We start from the raw sequence: 20,254 nt of genomic DNA on the forward strand, positions 1-20,254 counted from the left end.
GCCCCACCCTTCTCATGGGCCGATTGTTTGGTGCCTGACTCCAAGGAAAGAAAGAGTGGCTGCCGGGTGGTGGCGCACGCCTTTAATCCCAGCACTCGGGAGACAGAGACAGGCGGATCTCCATGAGTTCGAGGCCAGCCTGGTCTACAAGAGCTCGTTCCAGAATAGGCTCCAAAGCTACAGAGAAACCCAGTCTCGAAAATCCAAAATAAAATAAAATAAAGGAAGGAAGGAAGGAAGGAAGGAAGGAAGGAAGGAAGGAAGGAAGGAAGGAAGGAAGGAAGGGAAGGCTGGCTCCCCTTAAAGCTTCTTCCTAAGTCCCAGCTTGGGTGCTGCATCTAGGAGCCCTGGAAAGAATCATCTCTATTTATTAGCCTCCATCACCTCCATGCTCACTTTGCTTTCTCACACCCCTTAAAGGGGTCTCACTCTGAGAAATCTCCGGACAAGGGAGACCTGAAGGTACCTATTTTAAGTCCAGTTTGCCTTCGATTTCTCTGCTGCCAAGGATATTGGGGGAAGGGGCCAACAGCTGGTTCTCAACCAGTCCTTCCACCTGCCCCCCCCCCCCCGAGTGTGGGCACAGACCCCTTGGGCTGGAACCAGATAAGATGACTCACCACAAAGGGTGTGGGAGATTCTGGGCAGAACACTCAGGGGCCTGCGCCCTCCTCCAATCCACACAGGAGCTGTCAGGACACTCTGCTCAGATTCCCAGCTAGCAATGGAGTGAGCAGCAGGGCTCGCCCAACTACCACAGTGGGAGCTGGAGACATAGCTCAGTTGCTAGAGTGCTTGCCTAGCACGCTGGAAGACCCGGGTTAGATAATCAGGTACTCAGGGAAGTAATCATTCAAGCCTGTAATTCCAGCACTCGGGAGGTAGAGGCGGTTAGATCAGAAGTTCAAGGTCATCCTTGGCTACAAAGGCTAGGCCAGGGTGGGATACTCCAGACTCTCAAAGAAAACACACACACACACACACTCACACATACACACACACTCACACACACACACACACACACACAACTACCAACCAATTGCCATAGTGTGGGGGTCGAAAGGTGAAGGGTTCAAATCCCAGACTTAAACTTGGGAGCAAGTCCTAAAGCTTGTTCAGGAAAGAGGGCTTCTAAAAAGGGTCAGAAGGTGAGGAGGGCCCTGGATGTTTTCTTTACCTTGCACAAATGCCCCAAGTGCAGAACTGGGGAGCGGTAAGTCTCCTGCCTGCTGTGCAAAAAATATAGGGGGCATCTGAAAGCCTGCGGTCCGGCTCCAGATGAGAGCCAAAATCTTCCCTCTCCTGGCACACTACTCTAGGGAGCCTGTCCAGTGGTTTTTGGCTCCTCCCCATCCCAATCTTCAGGGTTCCCAGGCGGTTTCCCCACGTCCCATCCCCCCACGCGCTGAGCTCTTTTACACGTGCTATGGGTTAGTGTCCCACAAAACCCACACACCGAGAATGGAAGGGTAGCAGGGCTCCCTCCACCCGTTCGGCCAGGCCCACCGGAGAGAGTGGGAAAACGGGAAGAGGAGGAAGAGGATGGAGGGGAAGAGGGGCGGGGGAGGAGGCCGAGGCCGCAGGAAGGCCTGAGTTGCAGGAAGCAGCGGGGGGGGGGGGGGGGGGGGGGGGGGGGGGGGGGAGGCTTTGTGCCTGAGTTGTTCTCTGGGTCCTAGCGTCCACTCTGTTCATCAGTTCCTGGGATCTGCAGATTGGAACAACATAATTATTGGATGGATCCTCACCGCCCGATTCCAGGCAACTGGGGAGGGATAAAGGGCAACACCAGGTCCATGTTGTGTATGTGAGGAATGAAGGAACTCTAAAGCTGTGTTTTCAAGAAGGGATTTATAGGATATGCACACACTCTTTTTGTTTGTTTGTTTGTTTTTTGCTGTTTTCGAGACAGGGTTTCGCTGTATAACAGCTCTGACTGTCCTGGAACTCGCTCTGTATATGAGGCTGGCCTCGAACTCACAGAGACAGAGATCGCCCTGCCTCGGCCTCCAGAGCACTGGAATTAATGCACCACCACTGCCTGGCTCGTGTGTGCTCTTGCTCTCTCTCTCAAACACACACACACACACACACACACACACACACACATTTGCACACAGTGACAGGAATTCTTTAAATCAGAGACCCCAAACTAGAACTCTCAATAGGGAAACTCTGGCCCTAGGTCTTTCATTCCTTCCAACTTCCCCCAACACCCTCCCAACCCTTCCTGTTTTGAGAGATGGGAGGTCTCTGGCAGGTTATGAAGGCCAGGATTGGACACCCCTCTCGAAGCCTGGAAAAAGAGTGGGCAGGCGAAGAACATCATAAGACTTCCAAAGGCAAAAGGCAGCTTTGATAATCCGCCATTTGAGCGATGTGCCCTGCCCCCCACATCCTTTTCTTCATTTCTCCTCAGCACCGCAAGTACTGAGGGGCCAAAGTTTTACATCCTGGAAGGCTAAAAAAAAATCCCTATGGGGAGTAGTTAAAATGTAGACTCCCAGGTTCTGCCACTGAGATTCCCTGGACCAAGTTTGGAAGGAGCTAGAAATATACGCTTTGACCTAGCACCCAACAGCTTTGATGCTGGTTGCCCTGAACACTCTAAGGACAGTTAAGGGAATGATTCAGGGCCCCTCTTCACAGAACCCCTTCACATTGTGGGGAGGATCAAGCCAGCTGGGAGACTGCTGTGTCTGGATGGTTCCCCGCCCCCAGGGTTAAATGAGGGTACGCCTATGTGGGTTGTGAAAAGCCGCCGAGTTTGGGATGGGAGGGTTGGAGAAGAATAGCCAAGGTCCGAGAAGAGGCGGAAGACTGTCCGCCAACTATGAGTAGGAGAGAAGAGGCGACAGGGTGGAAGGGAAGGGGAGGGCTCACAGGCTCCGGCCCCGGAAATCCGATCCCTCTAGGACCCAGTGGTGCCAGTCCCCCAGCGGCGGCGGCGAGAAGGGCAGCCGCTCGGTCTCCGGCAGCCGCGGTTCAGGCTGAGCTAGAGAAAGACCGAGGCTCGGGGCGCGGGGGGGAGGGAGGGAGGGAGGGAGGTGCGGCGGAGCGACCCGGGTCAGCGGAGCAGCCACGGGCGCGGGGATGCCGGGCACCCCGAAAGCCAAGGCCCCCGGCCGGAGTAGGGGGCGCCCGCGCCGCCAGCCTCGCTGACACTGCCTCGGAGGATGTGAGCCGGCGCCGCGGCCGCTGCTTCGCGGGCTGGGCGCGCGGTCCCAGCGGCTCCAGCCAGCCTCCGCTTCGCCAATTTGGGTGGGGGCGACCGCACCAGGCCGCTCGAGCTTTCGAAGGGGGCTGGCTGTATTTGGCAGCTTGGTTGGGGAAGGCGACCCACACAGGGCGCTCGGAGATTTTTTTTTTCCTTTTCATTTTTTCTTTTCTTTTTCTTTCTTTTTTTCTTTTCTTTTTTTTTTTAGAGCAGGGTTAACTGTTTTTTGGCAGCTTGGTTTCTGGGGGACTCTATAGAAGGCCTTTCGGGATTTCTTTCTTTGGGGGGAGGGGGCGGTGGTCCCGACTTGGCCAGCCGCCTGCTGGAGGGGGGCAGCGGGGAGCGGGGGGATGCGAACCCGGCTCCCCCCACCATGATGAAGACGGAGCCTCGGGGGCCCGGGGGTCCCCTCCGGAGCGCCTCCCCGCACCGCAGCGCCTACGAAGCGGGCATCCAGGCACTGAAGCCTCCCGATGCGCCCGGGCCCGACGAGGCACCCAAGGCGGCCCACCATAAGAAATATGGCTCCAACGTCCACCGCATCAAAAGTATGTTCCTGCAGATGGGCACCACCGCGGGGCCGCCGGGTGAAGCGGGAGGCGGCACGGGCATGGCCGAGGCCCCGCGGGCGTCCGATCGCGGCGTGCGCCTGTCGCTGCCGCGGGCCAGCAGCCTGAACGAGAACGTGGACCACAGCGCCCTGCTCAAACTGGGCACCAGCGTGTCTGAGCGCGTGAGCCGCTTCGACTCCAAGCCCGCGCCCTCGGCGCAGCCGGCTCCGCCGCCGCACCCGCCGTCCCGGCTGCAGGAGACACGGAAGCTGTTCGAACGGAGTGTCCCCGCGGCCTCGGGTGGCGACAAGGAGGCCGCGGCGCGGCGGCTGCTGAGGCAGGAGCGCGCCGGCCTGCAGGACCGGAAGCTGGACGTCGTGGTGCGCTTCAACGGCAGCACCGAGGCGCTGGACAAGCTGGATGCTGACGCCGTGTCGCCGACAGTCAGCCAGCTCAGTGCGGTCTTCGAGAAAGCCGACTCGAGGACCGGCCTCCACCGTGCGCCAGGGCCCCCCCGGGCAGCGGGGGCGCCCCAGGTCAACTCGAAGCTGGTCAGTAAGCGGTCCCGGGTGTTCCAGCCACCGCCTCCGCCTCCTGCCCCGTCGGGGGATGCCGCGACCGAGAAGGAGCGTGGCCCTGGAGGGCAGCAGCCCCCACAGCACCGAGTGGCTCCTGCCCGACCGCCGCCTAAGCCGCGGGAGGTGCGCAAGATCAAGCCGGTGGAGGTTGAGGAAAGTGGGGAGTCTGAGGCCGAGTCGGCTCCCGGGGAAGTGATCCAGGCCGAGGTGACCGTCCATGCAGCCTTGGAGAATGGCAGCACCTCGGCCACCACAGCCAGCCCCGCACCCGAGGAGCCCAAGGCCGAAGCGGTCCCCGAGGAGGAGGCAGCGTCGGTGGCGACGCCAGAGAGGGGGTTGGACAATGGCCGGACCCCGGACGTGGCACCTGAGGAGGTGGATGAGTCCAAGAAGGAGGACTTCTCGGAAGCAGACTTGGTGGACGTGAGCGCCTACAGTGGACTCGGGGAGGACTCTGGGGGCAGTGCCCTAGAGGAGGACGATGAGGAAGATGAGGAGGACGGGGAGCCCCCCTATGAGCCGGAGTCAGGGTGTGTGGAGATTCCTGGTCTCTCAGAGGAAGAAGACCCGGCCCCGAGCCGGAAGATCCATTTCAGCACCGCACCGATCCAAGTGAGTGATCCCCCTGGGGCCCCCCCGCGCTGCCCCTGCCACGTGCAAGTGGTCGCCCCCGCCCAGACATCCGTGTTTGGCAGGCTGAGTCAGCCCCTGCCACCCAGTCGGGTTCCCAGAAGTTCCAGCAATGAGGGGGGCGTGGGGAACTTCCAGCTGTTTGTCAGAGTGGAAAGGTTTTCAAGTCTGTGATTGTGAAGGTGGCCTGCTGCGACCTGCCCTCAGGTTCCTTGCTTGCTGCCCCGCCCAGCATCCCGCCCTGTCCCACGCCTACTCCGGGACACCTGCTCTCTCTTCCTCCCCCAGACGTTCTTTCTTCCTGAGGCTGCCAGAGGCTGGGACTTGGCTGGCCTGAAGAGGTGTGGGACGTGTCCTCGGGATACGTATGGCCTACTGTCAGAAGAGAAAGATGGGGAGCTTAGGGACACTTCCTGCTTCTGGATCTACAAGGCTGGTTCTGCCTGGGATGAGAGAGAGGGGATCTAGGAACTTCCCAAAATAGAGATACAGGGGACTACAATCCTTCCCTGTCAGTGCCCCCACCCCAACTTTGGAGAAGTGAAAGAAGGAAGCAGGCTGTGAGGGTGAGCTGGGCCATGGCCTTGTGACTGGGGCTGGGGGAAAGACCCTACACCTAAGGATCTCGGCTAGGCCAACTTCCCATGTCTGGGTTGCACCTGAAGGCGGTGTCTTATGTGGCCCTTGAAGGAGCAGGCCTTCTCCAGGCACCACAGGAAGAGGGTGGTGGTTCTGGGAGTTCCCCTAAGGGGCCAGACAGACTTACGTTGCCTAGAACCTTACAAATCCTTCCCCTTTCCATGTTCTCTGGGTACTTTAAAAGAGAATGGGGCCTTGCTTGGAAGGGGGTTCAGCCCCCCTTGTCTCTAACACCACTGATGGTGATTGGTTTGTGAGCTGTGCCAGTCAGTTCTTTGAGATCTTCTGAGTAGTGGTGGCTGAGAAAAGATGTTCCCTGGGGAGAATTTAGAATAGAACAGGAGACCACTCCCATTTCCCACTGCCCTGTGAGCTCAGCTGGCACATCGGTGATCTTCTCTCCCCACCCTGTGCTCCACTGTGCCTAGCACCTGGCCGGCCCGGGTGGGTGGCTGTATACAGCACCAGGGACTTTCCTTGGCCTGGACCCTGCCCCTCCTCGCCCTCCCCAGAAAACCCCTTGTGTTTGCTTGCAGTTTCCATAGCTACTCATAGACACCAAAGCTGCCCAGGTTTCTCTCGCCCTCTGCCTACTGGTTCCAGGCCAGCAGAGGTCTAAAAGGCTAAGGGTGGCCAGCCCTCTCTTCTCCCTGGCCAAAACCCTCTGAACGCAGAGGGATCCAGGAAGGAGCAGAGGCCATTGCCCCATTCTGATAGGTTCTTTGAGCAGCCCCATGCCCTCACAGAGAGGGAGTGTGGCCTGGGCCTCTATCTATAGCTGACGCCTTACCCTGATTTTTTGGTAAAAAATAGCACATGATTTGGAGCATTGCTCCGGACTCCCTGGTGACTCTGAAGCAAGCTGGCCACTAGTGTGAGAGCCAAGGCGGTGCAGAGGCTGAGTGTCTGACTTTTGGCCTTTCTGGGGCGGTCCGCCTCCTCCCCACCCTGGCCTGGGGCCCCAGGCTTTTCTCCACTGCCACTGCTACACTGATTTTGAAGCCAGGGTTCTCTGCCCCTCCCTGACCCAGCTGTCACCATTATGGAGGTGGGGGTATCTACTCAGGGCAGGGAATACAGTTCCGAGCTATCAGCTGAGGAGAGACCAGAGCCTAGGGTGTTCTGAGAGCAGGAGTGACTAGTGGTCTGAGGCCCCTTCAAGGGGCAGGCTACAAAAGGCAAACAGGTTGACAGAAGATGAGGCCCAGATCCGTGTTTTAGAAGTCAAAGTGGAGGGGGTGGAGGGTAGTGGGGAGGGGCTGGTTGTCTTGGAGAGGGCAAGGGGATGCTGTCTCCTGGGTGTAAAGGCCAGAGGCCTCAGATGTAAAAGTGGGCCAAGGCAAATTTGTTGATCCAGGTTTGTGCCATTCTGTGTCCTAAAACTTGGAACAGCTTTGCAATGGGGACAAAGTCACTAGTGACCCACCTATTACAGCCCACCCTTGACTTTGGTGCCATCCTGTCCTGCTACTGGCTAACCAACCTCTTGTGACCTTGGGTAACGGAATAGGGGGCCTGTTGATCCAGGGGCCTGGGACTGCTGGCCAGGTGGCCAGATGTTGGAGCACAGTCCATTGGCCACTGCACAGTGTCCAGATGATCATGAAGGGCCTGATCCTGAATGTCTGATAATCACTGTGTAGTTAAGGGCATTGAGCTAGGTGAACACGCAAGCCCCAGCTATGCTCTGGCCAGTCCTGTAAGCATCCTCTATCTCCCCCCATGGCCATGCACCTCTGTGCTGGGGCTGGAGGTTTGAGATGACATTTAGCAAGCCCCAACAAAAGCTGGAGCACAGGAGTAACCCTGCCTACCAGGGTGCCCATGGGCATGCTCCTGAAGCAGAGGAGGCCCTGGCATGGGTATTACTGGAGACAGTTATCTTTCCCCAGTTCCTTCTAGCCCATCTGGCTGATAGAGTTGCCTCTACCCCTCCTGCCCCCACTTGGCATCAAGTGATGCCAACCTATCATGTCTAGCAGTAAAGCCAAACAAGCCATGGTCCCCAAAAGGATGCCCATTAAATGCCCAGCATCAAGTACCCACAAAGTCCTGCCTCCTCTTCACTGGTCCTGTGAAGAGGTCCAAGTTAGACCCCTTGAAGGAGAGAGACAGCAGAGGGGCACAAGGGATAGGGCAGAGAGACTGCCACTGCCCCACGATCCTTGGTCCCTTTGGGCACCAGTCTTGGAGCCTGTGCCTGGTTCTTTGGTGCCTGTGGTCAGCAGTATCATTCTTCAGGGACATAGTTCTGGCGTGTGGAGGCCATAGGAGCTCAACTTTCTCCCCCACTCGTACTAACTGAGGCCCATTTGAGAGTCAATGGCATTCCCTTCTCCAAGGGGGGTAGAAGGACCCTCTTTGATTCCTCTCCACCTACCCCCCAAGGCCATCCACTTCAGCAGCTGGGCAGGGAAGGGTCCTGCTGCCTCTGCCTCTCCCCTCCCTCCTTTCCCCTCCCCCTCCCCATCTGGCATCCTCCAGTGTCTTCTCCATCTTTCCTCCCCTCCTCCTCTTCCCGTCTTCTGTTCAGCCTGTTCCTCCTCTATGTACGGCTGTGTCTTTGTGTCCACCCTCAGCTGTCTGGCTCTTAGGTGTTGCCTTTTCTTCTTCTTCTCTACCTTGGTATCAGAGATTTCCAGACTTTGCAGTCTCCCCAGGAGGGTCCCGTCTAGCACTACACAGACCGTGGAATGGATCTTTTGCTCTCTTACCCCTGGGCTCTAGAACTGGATTCCTTGTGAGACTGGTGTAAAGAAAGGGCCTCAGGCAACTGGGCAGGCCCAAGGGCTCTTCCTGCCAGCCGTGCGCTTGTCCTCCCAGGCACCTCTCTGAGGACTGCTTCTCCCCAGGTCTTCAGCACCTACTCCAATGAGGACTATGACCGACGCAATGAAGATGTGGATCCCATGGCAGCCTCTGCGGAGTATGAGCTAGAGAAGCGTGTGGAGAGGTTGGAGTTGTTTCCCGTGGAGCTGGAGAAGGGTGAGAGGCCAGGCCACTCTAAGGAGCACACTAGGGACTTCTGTGGTGCTAGCCTCTGTCCTGCCTCCCTTGTGGGTGCCCATGTACTGCACTTCTGACTCTAGCACCTACTGGCCGTTCTTGGCATTCCTTGTCGGCAGCATCCATGGCCACTGGTGTCCCCAGTGTATGGCCAAGGAGTGATCCTTGGTGAACATATCTCCTATGTACCATGTATGTGGTCCTGGACTCTGTTGGAGGTACTGGGACAGGTAAAAGCAGGCTCCAAGGTGGGCAGTGGTGGCACACGCCTTTAATACCAGCACTAGGGAGGCAGAGGCAGGCAGATCTCTGTGAGTTCGAAGCCAGCCTGGTCTACAAAGTGAGTTCCAGGTCAGGTTCCAAAGCTACAAAATAAGAGGCAGACTCCCAGGGAAATGGCACCTCTAACTTCAGCCTTATGTGCCATCATATGTACTGGGAAGAACGAAAGGCCACTGTTAGGGCATTTGACAGAGCCTCACCACGCTAACAGATTCTCTGGCCAGGGATGCCTGAGCTGAGCTCTGAAGAGAAACGGTTTGGAAAGTGTGTGGTAGAACAGAGAGGCACCTCTAGCACAGGATGAATGTGTGACCAGGGTGGCATGGACCATGGCGAGAGCATGGTCTTTTCTGAGAGAGACTGGGAAAGCTATTCTAGAAAGATCACAGTGGCTGGGTGGTGGTGGCACACACCTTTGCAGACACAGGTGGATCTCTGAGTTCAAGGCCAGGTTAGTCTACAGAGAGTACCAGAACAGCCAGGGCTACACAGAGAAACCCTATCTCGGAAAAAAATCAAATAAACAATTTAAAAAAGGAAGAAAGATCCCAGTGACCTGGGTACAGGGAGGGGTCATAACGGATGATGAACCCGGTAGTGGGGTCAGCAGCAGCATAGTGAAATGATGGAGCACAGAACTGGGAGAGGGAATCTGGATACTTCCCAGGCCTGGAATCTAGTGGATAGTGATGCCATTCAGACCTCAGGGAGTGTTGATGGGAAAGGTCATAGGTTTGGATGCTAGAGACCCATGGGACAGACAGGGCAGGTGTAACTAGGCAATGGGTCTCCGTGTTTGGGTGTTTGGTCATTGAAGCTCTGAGCATAGAAGAGACTAATTGAAGAGAGACCAAAGGCTTAGAGCTAACTCCTGGCTCAACCCCCATCCCAGCCACAAACCCTTATCTGTACACACAATAGTCTCCCACGCCCCAGCCACCCTCACACACCTTGCTGCCTATCACTGGATAGGGCAAAGGGCAGGCAGTAGTCCCACTGGCAAAAAGGGGGTGGGTAGAACCATGGGTCTTTCCCTATCACGGGACAACTCCTAAGTTTGGGGATTTCTGAAAGGAAGCTGTACCTTGGAGTTGGTATAGGATAGAGGATCCCTGCCAGCCATGGCTTCTCCCCTTCTGCCTCACAGACTCTGAGGGCCTGGGCATCAGCATCATTGGCATGGGGGCCGGAGCCGACATGGGCCTGGAGAAGCTGGGCATCTTCGTCAAGACCGTGACCGAGGGTGGTGCAGCCCATCGGGATGGCAGGTACCACCCTTGTCCCACTCCCTTCAAGTCCCTATTAGCAGTCACCCCTGGGGGGCAGCCTCTAGGAGGTCTGCGTGTGTTAGATTTGTCTTTGGATGTTCAAGGAGCACCGCTGTGCAGGTGCTGTACCAGGCTCTGGGGTGACAGCCACGAACAGATGGAAGCCCTCCCCAGGGCCTGCACATTCTGTGGGGGAGGGGTGTGAAGCTAGGCTGTACCTAGTACGGTGTGTACTGGCTTAGGGTGTGTGTTGGCTCTTGCAAGAACACGGGCTATGTGTCTGGAATAAGGCTTCACATTTCTTTCCCTTAACAAATACTAAGGGCATGACTCTCACTGGGTTGATGCCAGGCCCTGGCAATCGGTGTAGAGGGCCTTGCCCTCAGAAAACAAGTAGTGTAATAAAGTAGACAGATACTAGACAGAACAAACAAACGGGCTGAATGGAGAAGAATATGAAGGCACAAAGTAGGAGGACCGGCCATTGACGGGGCCAGCTTCTTAGAGGAAGCGATATTGAAAACCAAAGGCCAAGCAAGAACTAGCAAGGCAAGGGAGTATATCAAAGGTTCCTGTAGCCAAGTAGAGTGGCGCATGCCTTTAATCCCAGTACTTAGGAGGCAGAGGCAGGTGGATCTCTGTGAGTTCAAGGCCAACCTGCTCTACTGGTGAGTTCCAGGACAGCCAAGGTCATACATGGTGAGAGCCTGTCTTGAAAAAAACAAATATAAAAGGTTCCTTGTGAACTCAGGGTCTCATGCATGCAAGACCAGCTCTAATGGCAGGAATGGACGTAGCCAGGGATCCAGATGTGGATAGGATTAGGCTCGTTCTGGCTATGTGTTGCTCATTGTCTGTGCATAGGTGTGTGCCTGCGTGGGACATCTCTGGTCAGAGGACTGGGGTTCTGTGACTCAGAAGGATCGTGAAGGGCACTAGAGCGCTGGCATCCGTGCCCCTCTTTACCAGACTTTCTGTTGTGTGTCGCAGCGGGAAGGAAGTGGGAAGTGCTACAAGGCTTTCCCTCAGGAAAGTGGGTGAAGGGTTGACACCCACACCCTCTCCCTGTGACAGAGATGAGGGTCATGTTGTTAGAGGCACGGGTGCCCAATTCAAAGGGTTTTTGCCTGCAGTGGCCTAGGTGGCATGGGAGCAACAGGAACAGAAAGGATGACATCCTTCCTGGCATTTACTTCTCCCTCCCTTTGCAGAGCTTGGCTATGGTCACCTGTTTGCTAGTAAAGCAGAAGTGTGAGCTCATAGGCTAGTGCCCACGTAAGAATGTGGGCTATAAGGGTTATAATCCAGCATTCTCAAGACCTCCCAGGAGGTGGAAGCAGAGGAAGGAGGTGCCCAAGTCTTCCCCCATCTTCTGCATCCCCTCCCAGGCAAGGCTACTACCCCGCCTTCCTTTTCCATGTGGGGAGCCAAGACACCCCCACACCTGAATTGTGTTGGAAGTGTGCAACTTTGTGGATGTGGATCAGTATGTGAGCACGAGGGGGGCATGCTTGGAGCTCACGCATTTGGGAGGACATTGGGGTGATGGCACACGTGCTTGTGTAGAAATGAGGTCTGAGCATGTCACGTCACCTGTTGAGTGTGACTGAAGAGACAAGAGTGTGGTTGTTACAGGAAGTGTGCCTGCCACTTTTCCTGGTCCTGGATTGCTGCATCTGTGTTGCCTGATCTGCTGCTATGAAGACTGGCCTTCAGCAGCTCAGAAATTGAGGCAAGCCATGGAGCTGGTGGACGAAATTTAATTCTCTGGGGCTGGCAAAAGGGAACACACACACACACACACACACACGCCCCGTTAGGGACTATCATCTCTCATTTCTTTGTTTCCTTTTTTTTAACCTCTATCCAGATATATTCTTCTTGTCTCTCTTGATGTCTTCCTTTTAACTAACTGTATTTTTCCCTTATAGCGTATATACCCCATCAGAATCTTTCAAATATAAACATTACAGTGTGGTTACATTCTATTTTTTTTAAGTGAATGATTAATTAATACAAGTAAATGCTGTGGAACAATCCTCCTTAAAGCCATGAGCCACGTGGCAAATGAAGATTAATAGAAATGGGTTAAATTAAGTTGTAAGAGCTAATAACAATCCTGAGCTATTGGCCAAGCATTTATAAATAATCTAAGCTTCAGTGTGGTAATTTGGAAGCAGCTGCTGGGATAGGAAAACTCTGTCTACAAGTAAACACCAACATGTTTCCCATTTCCCTTACATGATTAAACATTTTATGTATTACAGTTGAGAAACATTATTTTCAATAACCTATACATTCATGTCCAAGTAACTTGTTATAATTAACAGTGTGTAAGCAAGCAAGGTATTTTCTCAGCCAGTTCTTTTACTGGCAGGCTGCATTTTGCAGTTACAAGGAAAGGATCAATCACTTTTTTATTTATCTTAAAAGGTAATCTTATAAAAAAATCTTTTAAAAAATCACAAATCTAAACTTTTATATATGAAAACAGACAGCTCTACTTTCAATCCTCAGGGTGCATACCCATTTATCAACAGCTTTTTATATCAGGAAGTTAAGGGCAGAAATGGGTAGAAGAAATTAATCATCACCTTTGATCACCAACCCGTCCTAGCAAGAAAGGCAAGTCAGCTAATAATAACCAGACTATTTTTATTGTTTCTTGACCTCAGTGAGTCCCTCACTCAAATAAGTGCCATTTTAAACTTTAAATTGTTCCCCAAGACTTTCTACTTCAAAACCATTAACAAAAACACCTTGCCTAACCTTACTAACAAACAATTCTACATTTCTAAATTCTTTCCAAGAGTGATGATTGAATCATTAATCTGCTGCAGCAGCAATGCTTGGAAAAAGTCAATCATTATTATTGTATGTACCAGTACCACTGCCCAGTGAGGGGCTAGATACCCCTGAGAGTTTTCACACAGCTCATAAATAATGAGGGATGACCATGAAGGCAACCATCAGAGCTATGCTCGATAACAGCATGAGGTCCTCAGGACATATAGACCTTGGGGCTTTGCCTCTCCAGGACTCTACTCAGGAGTGGCTTTGCCAACTGCCAAGCCGTGTTCCATGAGTTCCAGTGCTGCCTGTTGGTCCCCTTGCATGGCCCCGGACACCTGGCTGTCTCTGTTCTCACATATTTTATGCTGGAACCTTGTGGGGACTAAGAGTCCACCCTTGCCCCACCTCCTGTTCCTCGCAAGACACCCTAACAAATGTCACTTCCTCTAGGATCCAAGTCAACGACCTGCTGGTGGAGGTAGATGGAACAAGCCTGGTGGGGGTAACCCAGAGCTTCGCAGCCTCTGTCCTCAGGAACACCAAGGGCCGAGTGCGGTGAGAGCACAGAAGGGACCAGGCAGGAAGCTGGCCCCTCGGGGCACCAGTTTCCTACCAGAGGGACTTGGACATGCAGCCCCTGCCCCAGCCCTGCCTCCCCGGCTTCTGCTCACCACTCAAGCTGCCAGGCTCTCCTCTTCTCCTTCCCTGCTGCTGTCTCCGGCTCACCTATTAAAAATCCAAGATACGCAAAATGCTGCCAACCAAACTCGGTTTCCTGCCTAGAGATCCATCTTCCCTCCCAGTCCACCCCATGTCCTGTTAGGAAGGCTGCTCCATTGGGTTGAGTAGAAGTTTGTGTGTGCCTTTGGCAGGACACCTGGGGATCACTCCTTGCCCCCCTTCTAGAGGGTGCTGGAGAGTAACAGGATGTGGGTGACTGGGGGAGGAGGAGTTGGTGCCTGGAAGTCCCACTGTTTCCTCTCCGTGCTAATCTGTAATTACCATCATCCTGCCCCTTCCTGAATAGGGGCTTGGAACATATCCAAGACACACCTCTAGGGTTTATTCCCTATCCCCTAGTTTGGGTCATTTTGGCCACTCCCCTGCTTTGCTTTGTTTTGTTTTCCTATGCTGAGAGCTCCTGAGCTCATGTAGTCCAGCCCAAAGTTCGGCTGACATCCCCTTCCCAAAGCAGGCTGGGAAGGCTAGCAGGTCTTCCTGCCTCTCCTGGGAGGCAGCCCTGTGAGTGCCCCAGCTCCCCCATTCATTATTAATTCCACAGCTTCTGGACTCAGGCTCTCCCTTCCCTCCCCTGGGAGGGCCTCGGTTTGGAGGGAGGGACAGCACAAGGAGGGCAGTGGCATTGCCAGCTGTAGGCAGGCTGGGATGACAGATGACTCTGGTGTCCCTGCAGGTTCATGATTGGCCGGGAGCGGCCTGGAGAACAGAGTGAAGTGGCCCAGCTAATTCAGCAGACTTTGGAGCAAGAGAGATGGCAGCGGGAGATGATGGAGCAGAGATACGCCCAGTATGGAGAGGATGAGGAGGAGGTAGGGGCTCTGCATGATTGCCCTCTGGTGGCAAGATGAAGCGGTGCATCCATCATTTGCCTCTACTTTTTTCAGGCCCCTTAAAGAAACTCAAATTTAGAGAGCTTACATCTGAGAGAGAGGAAGACCCTCCCCTCAGAGGACCCCTGGTCAAACGGAAGAGTCCCAGTCTCTGTCTTCAGAGGGTCTCCCTGTAACTAGAAAGAAAGCATAGTTCCCTCTGAGTCCTTATTCTAGAGCAGGATAAAGCCCTTAGTCAAGGGTACCTGATCTCGGGTGAGGGATGGGTCTTCAAGGAAGCTGTGTTCAGGAAGTTTCTCCAGAATCTTGCAGTTTGCCTGTCCTAGCCATGGAGGCTCCCCTGGCCAGCCCCCCGTCTGACACGAGCATGCTGCTGCTGGTCTCAGGCCTGGCGGCAGGGTTGCTGAGGGAGGTGGAGTCAGTGGGTCCACGTTGTCTTCATCCCTCCACAGACAGGAGAGTATGCCACCGATGAGGATGAAGAGCTGAGCCCCACGTTCCCAGGGGGCGAGATGGCCATCGAGGTGTTCGAACTAGCAGAGAACGAAGATGCACTGTCCCCTGTGGAGATGGAGCCTGAAAAGCTGGTGCACAAGTTCAAGGAGGTTGGAGGAGAGGCTCTGGGCGGTGGGGGAAGGCAGGTGGGTAGCTGGCCCTAGGCGCTGAGTGCCACCCTCTGTCTGCAGCTCCAGATCAAGCACGCCGTCACTGAAGCGGAAATCCAGCAGCTGAAGCGGAAGGTGAGGGTACACGCGCACATGTACACGTGGGTGCGTGTTGAAAAGCTGGGCTGAGGGCTGGAGGAAGGAGCCCAGCCTTCCCACGGGCATAGCCCCCCACCCCCAACAGACAACATTCCACCGTGGGCTCCTGTGAGGCCAGGGATAGCAGGATTAAGACCCCAAGCTCTGGCCCATCTGTTTCATTCATTGGGTCTCCATCCCTTCATATGTAAGGGGAGGATAAAAGCACTGCCAACATCATAGAGCTGCGTAGGTGAGAAACCAATGAGCTGCTACCTGGACATCTGCAGCAAATGCAGGAAGTCTGCAGCCTGGTACAGAGTCAGCGCTTTGTCAATGATGCCAGAGAGATAAACCAGCTCTCACTCTTGGTGTCCGTGTTTACTGTTCAACGCACATCCACTCTGCACAGGCCTAGGGATAAGAGAGGTTCTTTGACTACGTAAGGTACAGAGGTGCACATAGTGACATATTGCAGCCTAAATCCGTGGACCCATTCACCCAGACGTCTACACACTCCTGTCTGCACAGACATTATTTTCTGTGATTGATTCTGCCAGGGGCATTGGCCTGAATAGGTAGATCCACTCTGAGGTCACAGAAACACATGAACATGACCACTCTTCAGGGTGCCTGACCTAGGAAGAATGTTCGAATTGTCACCTGGGCCAGCAGCACACATGCTGGTGACACACATGGCTACTGTACATGCATACCAGATGCCTACAAGCACATTGGGTACCCACACACTCCCAGCCAGGCATTGTAGACACCAGACTCTTTATTGAAGGAGTCCCAACTCCCACGGGGTTTCCAGGGTAGTGGAAGAAACCGATCCCAGGGGCCATGAAAATGTAGCGCAACAGGGATGTGTGTGTTCTCTCCCACATGGATGGAGGGGGGCAGGGAATGGGTGTCTGGGGCAGAACAAGGGTGTCTATAGAGGAGGAAGATTCCTCCGGCTGACTTTGGGAGGAGGCCTCTAGGGGATGGTAGCTGTTCCTGTGGGGAGATGTAAGAGGCAGCTGGGTGAGGGGAAAGCTAGAAAAGGCACTGTACAGACCTCTCCCCTCCAAGAACTATAGCCGTGGTTCTACGGGCATGGAGCTGTGGCCCCTAGAGGTGTTTTGTTTTGGAAATTCACCAGCTAGGGAATGGGGTGGGGACAGAGCTCATGAGTTGAGAAGGACTTGGATATGATTAGAGGCCTAGGCAGGCCTAGGGTGAATCAGAGTACAGGTCAAGCGTGGGAAGGAAAGGCAAGTGAGACTACATTTTTGAGGGTGTTTTCAAAGCATGAAGCTGAGGGTGGGTCCCAGGTGGTTTCAGGTTCAGAAAGCAAAGAGGCATTCAATTGAAAGACATCTTAGGCTAACTTCTAGACAGCCAATGCCGCTTCAGGCACAGTCGATCCTTGTCCTTGTATCTTAGAGTGTGTACACCATCGACTGTTGTTACTCCCTGATAAGCTCTGTAGGAGAAGGGTTACTAAGGCCCTAAACCAGGAAGAACCCCATCCAGTTGGGGGGGGGGGTGCTGCCCTACTGAAGTCTCAGCAGGCTTTTCTGGGGAAATGATGCGCAGCAGGTGTACGAGGAAGGGTAGATGAGGCATTCCTAGCAGAAGGAACAGTACCTGCGAAGGCCCTATGGCAAGTATGCGGCTCCGCAAGAAGGCTTGAATTATCTAAGCTTAGAAAACATGAGGGTTCGTAACAGGCAAGGCAGAAGGACAGCCAGGAACTGGAAAGTGAGTACTGGGTCTGCTGTGAGGCAGTGGAACCTTCTCCCAGGCAAGCAAGCCAGGAAAGCTGGCTACGGATGGGGGAGGGTCCTATTTGGGGCATGGTACCTGTGAAAAGCTGGGAGGTGGGCTGGAAGTTAGGTGCAAGATCTGGCAGGACCTAAGGGTTTGGGGCTCTGCATAGCAGTGGTGTGGGAGGTGGGGCCTTGTCTTGAGGAATGGTAGGGAGAGAAGAATGCAGACTGAGCTGTTGGGAATGCAGGTCACCTAAGAGCTGGAGAGGGCCTGGATTGTTGAAGAAACTCCAGGGTAGGGGCTGGTTAGCACACCAGGGCTACAAAGGGTGCGAGCTGGTGGTGACAGTTTCATATCTACCATCTCACTAGCCCTGAGGCCTGTCACTCCCATCTTCTGGCTAAGGCAGTAGTTGCTGATCAGTGACTCATGGGTGCCTGCTACCCCCAGGTCAGCCTCAGAGAGTTAGTAGTTGGGGACCAGTAGCCTCCACAGGTGCAGGAATTTCTAAAGACTGTTGACTTTCTGGCTCACTCTGGTACCCTCTAACCCAGGGCTGCTCTTTCTTCATAGTTGCAGAGTCTGGAGCAGGAGAAAGGGCGCTGGCGGGTGGAGAAGGCCCAGCTGGAGCAGAGTGTGGAGGAGAATAAGGAACGAATGGAGAAGCTAGAGGGCTACTGGGGTGAGGCCCAGAGCCTGTGCCAGGCTGTGGATGAGCACCTGCGGGAGACTCAGGCCCAGTATCAGGCCCTGGAACGCAAGTACAGCAAGGCCAAACGTCTCATCAAGGACTACCAGCAGAAGTACGTGTGAGGAGCTTTGCATCTGGGTTCAAGCAGGACGGAGAGGCCTTCAGTGGTAGTCCCCGCCCCAACCTTTCTCCAGCTGAGTAGGGAGACAGACACAGAGTACAGAAGTTAAAGGGCACCGTGGTGGGGCACCTGAGCTGGAATGACTGAATACCAGACCCAGGCCCTAGAGGCCCTGAGAAAACCTGCTTCTCTCTGAACTGAAGCCATTGCACAAACCCTAACCCATTATTTCTTCCCTCCCTGCCTGTCTCCAGAGAGATCGAGTTCCTGAAAAAAGAGACTGCCCAGCGGCGGGTACTGGAAGAGTCGGAGCTAGCTAGGAAGGAGGAAATGGACAAGCTTCTAGACAAGGTAGAGCCTGGGTGCCCTGGTCAGCCTCCAGAGGGAGCAGCATAGATGCCAGAACCAAAGGAGACCACTCTGTTGATATTTGGGAAGGATTGTGTTGCTGGGGTCAGAGCTGGGGGTTAGGGGCAGGACACATGCTCAGTGGCCAAGCCTGATATCCCCTCTCTTTGTTTTTTAGATCTCAGAACTGGAAGGAAACCTGCAAACCCTGAGGAATTCTAATTCTACTTAACAGGAATCGCTCCTTGACTGGACAATAATAATCCACTCCCATTATCCACACCCCCTGTCCTCAATCCCCACCCAGCCCCTACCAGCCTGGGGACAGGTGCCCCGACTTCCCCAACTCCTCCACCCCACCTCCCCCAGCTTCAGGGACCAGAGGGCCCATATCACAGGCCCCTTTAGGGTGGCCCGGGCAGACAATGGTGGCTGGAAGAGTGGCCTCCTTGTTCTACAGGGCTGAGGTACAGAGGCCGAGAGAAGCTGAGAGCTGACCTGGGTGGTGGATGGACACAAGGGCCTGCAGACCAAACTGCCAGACTTTACAACCTCCAGCCTGTGTCTCTGGACCGGAGTGGAGCTGGGGCTCTCCCAGCATCTCACCACTTGGAGGCTGCTCCCTGCCCACAGGGTCCATGTGGCCCCTGGGCCTCTTGACTTGAGATTCGACTTTCTTGGCCCTTTCCTCTTCCCTATCATTGTGCTGTCTGTTGCATTCTGGCCTCAACATCTCCTACCCCTGCTCCCCATCCCAGGAGGGATAGAGCCCACCCTTGAGCCAGAGGCTGGGCCTGGGCCTGCACTGATTTCTCCTATCCTTGGCGGGAGGGGAGAGCTGGAGTAGGGAAAAGGATGAGTCCAAAATCCAGTCCCTTTCCTAGGAAGGGCAACAGCCCTCAACTTCTCCTTGTGCCTCCCCTTCCCCAGGTGCCAAATAGCCATAGCCTCCCCCTGGAACTGTCCTGAGGCCACTCTCAGGTTTCCTTGGTCTAGCCTAGGAATGCCAGGAGGGAGGGAGGTCAGCTTAGGTGGTGTGCCTGCGGAGCTCTCGCTGGGGAGCTAGGCCCTGCCCAGGGCCACACCTGGAAGCCTTGTATTACCATCAAAGAGACTCAGCCTCCCCTCCCCTTCCCCACCATTTTTCAATGTTATCACTGGAGGGTAAAATTTTACTAATCTTTTTGGACACCAGGGCTGCTTGCTGTCAGCCTGCTTTCTAAGTGAAATTGACTCAGTTTCCCCACTTTAACCCCAAATTGGGGCTTGGACCAAGGGAGGTGAGACCCTCTCAGGTACCCTCCCCTTTCAAAATCCATCTCATTTTGCCACTTCCACAACCCCTGCCCCAAGCCTAGGTTTCTGGTTTTTTTTTTTTCTTCTTAACAATCCGGTTCTATCCTTTTTGGCTTCTTCTAGACCCCTGTAAATAGACCATACCATCAATCAGTATTTCTTGCCTCTCTTCCGCCCCCAGACGTTCCCCCCTCCCCAGAAAGAGCTGGCTGTCACAGTGCCCGGCCCCTGCACTTCACCCAGGCAGATGATGGAGGGGGCGGAGCCGGGTGGGCGAGTTCTCGATGTACTTCCGGTTTTGACCGGCAGCGCTCTTGCCCCGCCCTTGGAGGACCCCGTCTCTGTATATAATATATATATATGTATGTATTGTTCCTGGTTTTGTACGGACCATGCCCTCTGTCAGGTCGTCCCCATAAAAGCAGCCCCCAGAGCCTTGCTGCCTGGTTTTTTGATGCGCTGGAGGGGGAAAGGGGAGGGATATCAGAAGGTCCCCTCTTTTTTCTAGTTTTGCCCAGGACCTAGAGAGGATCTCAATGCCGGTTCAGATCTCCAACCCCAGTCTTAGCAAACTTACTTGCCACCATTGCCCAGGTTTCGTAGGGTCTCTAGACAGGTTTTTCAGGTCTTCCTTTCACAAGGTTTTTAGAGCAAGCCAGAGAGAGGATAGACTGAAAAGGAACTCCCTACTGAGAACTAAACAGTCTGTAAGACCCCAGAGGTCTCCTATGAAGTACCAGGTGGACCAAAGAGCTCTTGGGTGAC

The 20,254-nt window shown here is 54.5% G+C and overlaps 1 protein-coding gene across 1 annotated transcript; it reads left to right on the top strand.

The window, feature by feature from the left end:
- Window positions 1-3,453: 3,453 nt before the first annotated feature.
- Ppp1r9b (protein phosphatase 1 regulatory subunit 9B) lies at window positions 3,454-19,922 on the top strand. The gene is made up of 10 exons (XM_050156682.1): window positions 3,454-4,955; window positions 8,465-8,597; window positions 10,048-10,168; window positions 13,412-13,516; window positions 14,376-14,511; window positions 14,985-15,137; window positions 15,219-15,272; window positions 17,607-17,836; window positions 18,100-18,196; window positions 18,372-19,922. Exons 1-10 carry the CDS (start codon window positions 3,588-3,590, stop codon window positions 18,423-18,425), a joined length of 2,451 nt encoding a protein of 816 aa, XP_050012639.1. The 5' UTR covers window positions 3,454-3,587; the 3' UTR covers window positions 18,426-19,922.
- The last annotated feature ends 332 nt before the right edge of the window (window positions 19,923-20,254 follow it).

The sequence above is a fragment of the Alexandromys fortis genome, unplaced genomic scaffold, assembly GCF_014885135.2.
Source record: "Alexandromys fortis isolate MF-2015 unplaced genomic scaffold, M_Fortis_MF-2015_v1.1 scaffold_31, whole genome shotgun sequence".
Lineage (NCBI taxonomy): Eukaryota > Metazoa > Chordata > Mammalia > Rodentia > Cricetidae > Alexandromys > Alexandromys fortis.

Excerpts from the sequence above, each read along its gene's own strand:
- Ppp1r9b (XM_050156682.1), top strand. The coding sequence starts at position 3,588 with ATGATGAAGACGGAGCCTCGGGGGCCCGGGGGTCCCCTCCGGAGCGCC. Across the intron at positions 13,517-14,375 it reads AACACCAAGGGCCGAGTGCG|GTTCATGATTGGCCGGGAGC; the intron begins GTGAGAGCACAG and ends GTGTCCCTGCAG. Across the intron at positions 15,273-17,606 it reads TCCAGCAGCTGAAGCGGAAG|TTGCAGAGTCTGGAGCAGGA; the intron begins GTGAGGGTACAC and ends CTTTCTTCATAG.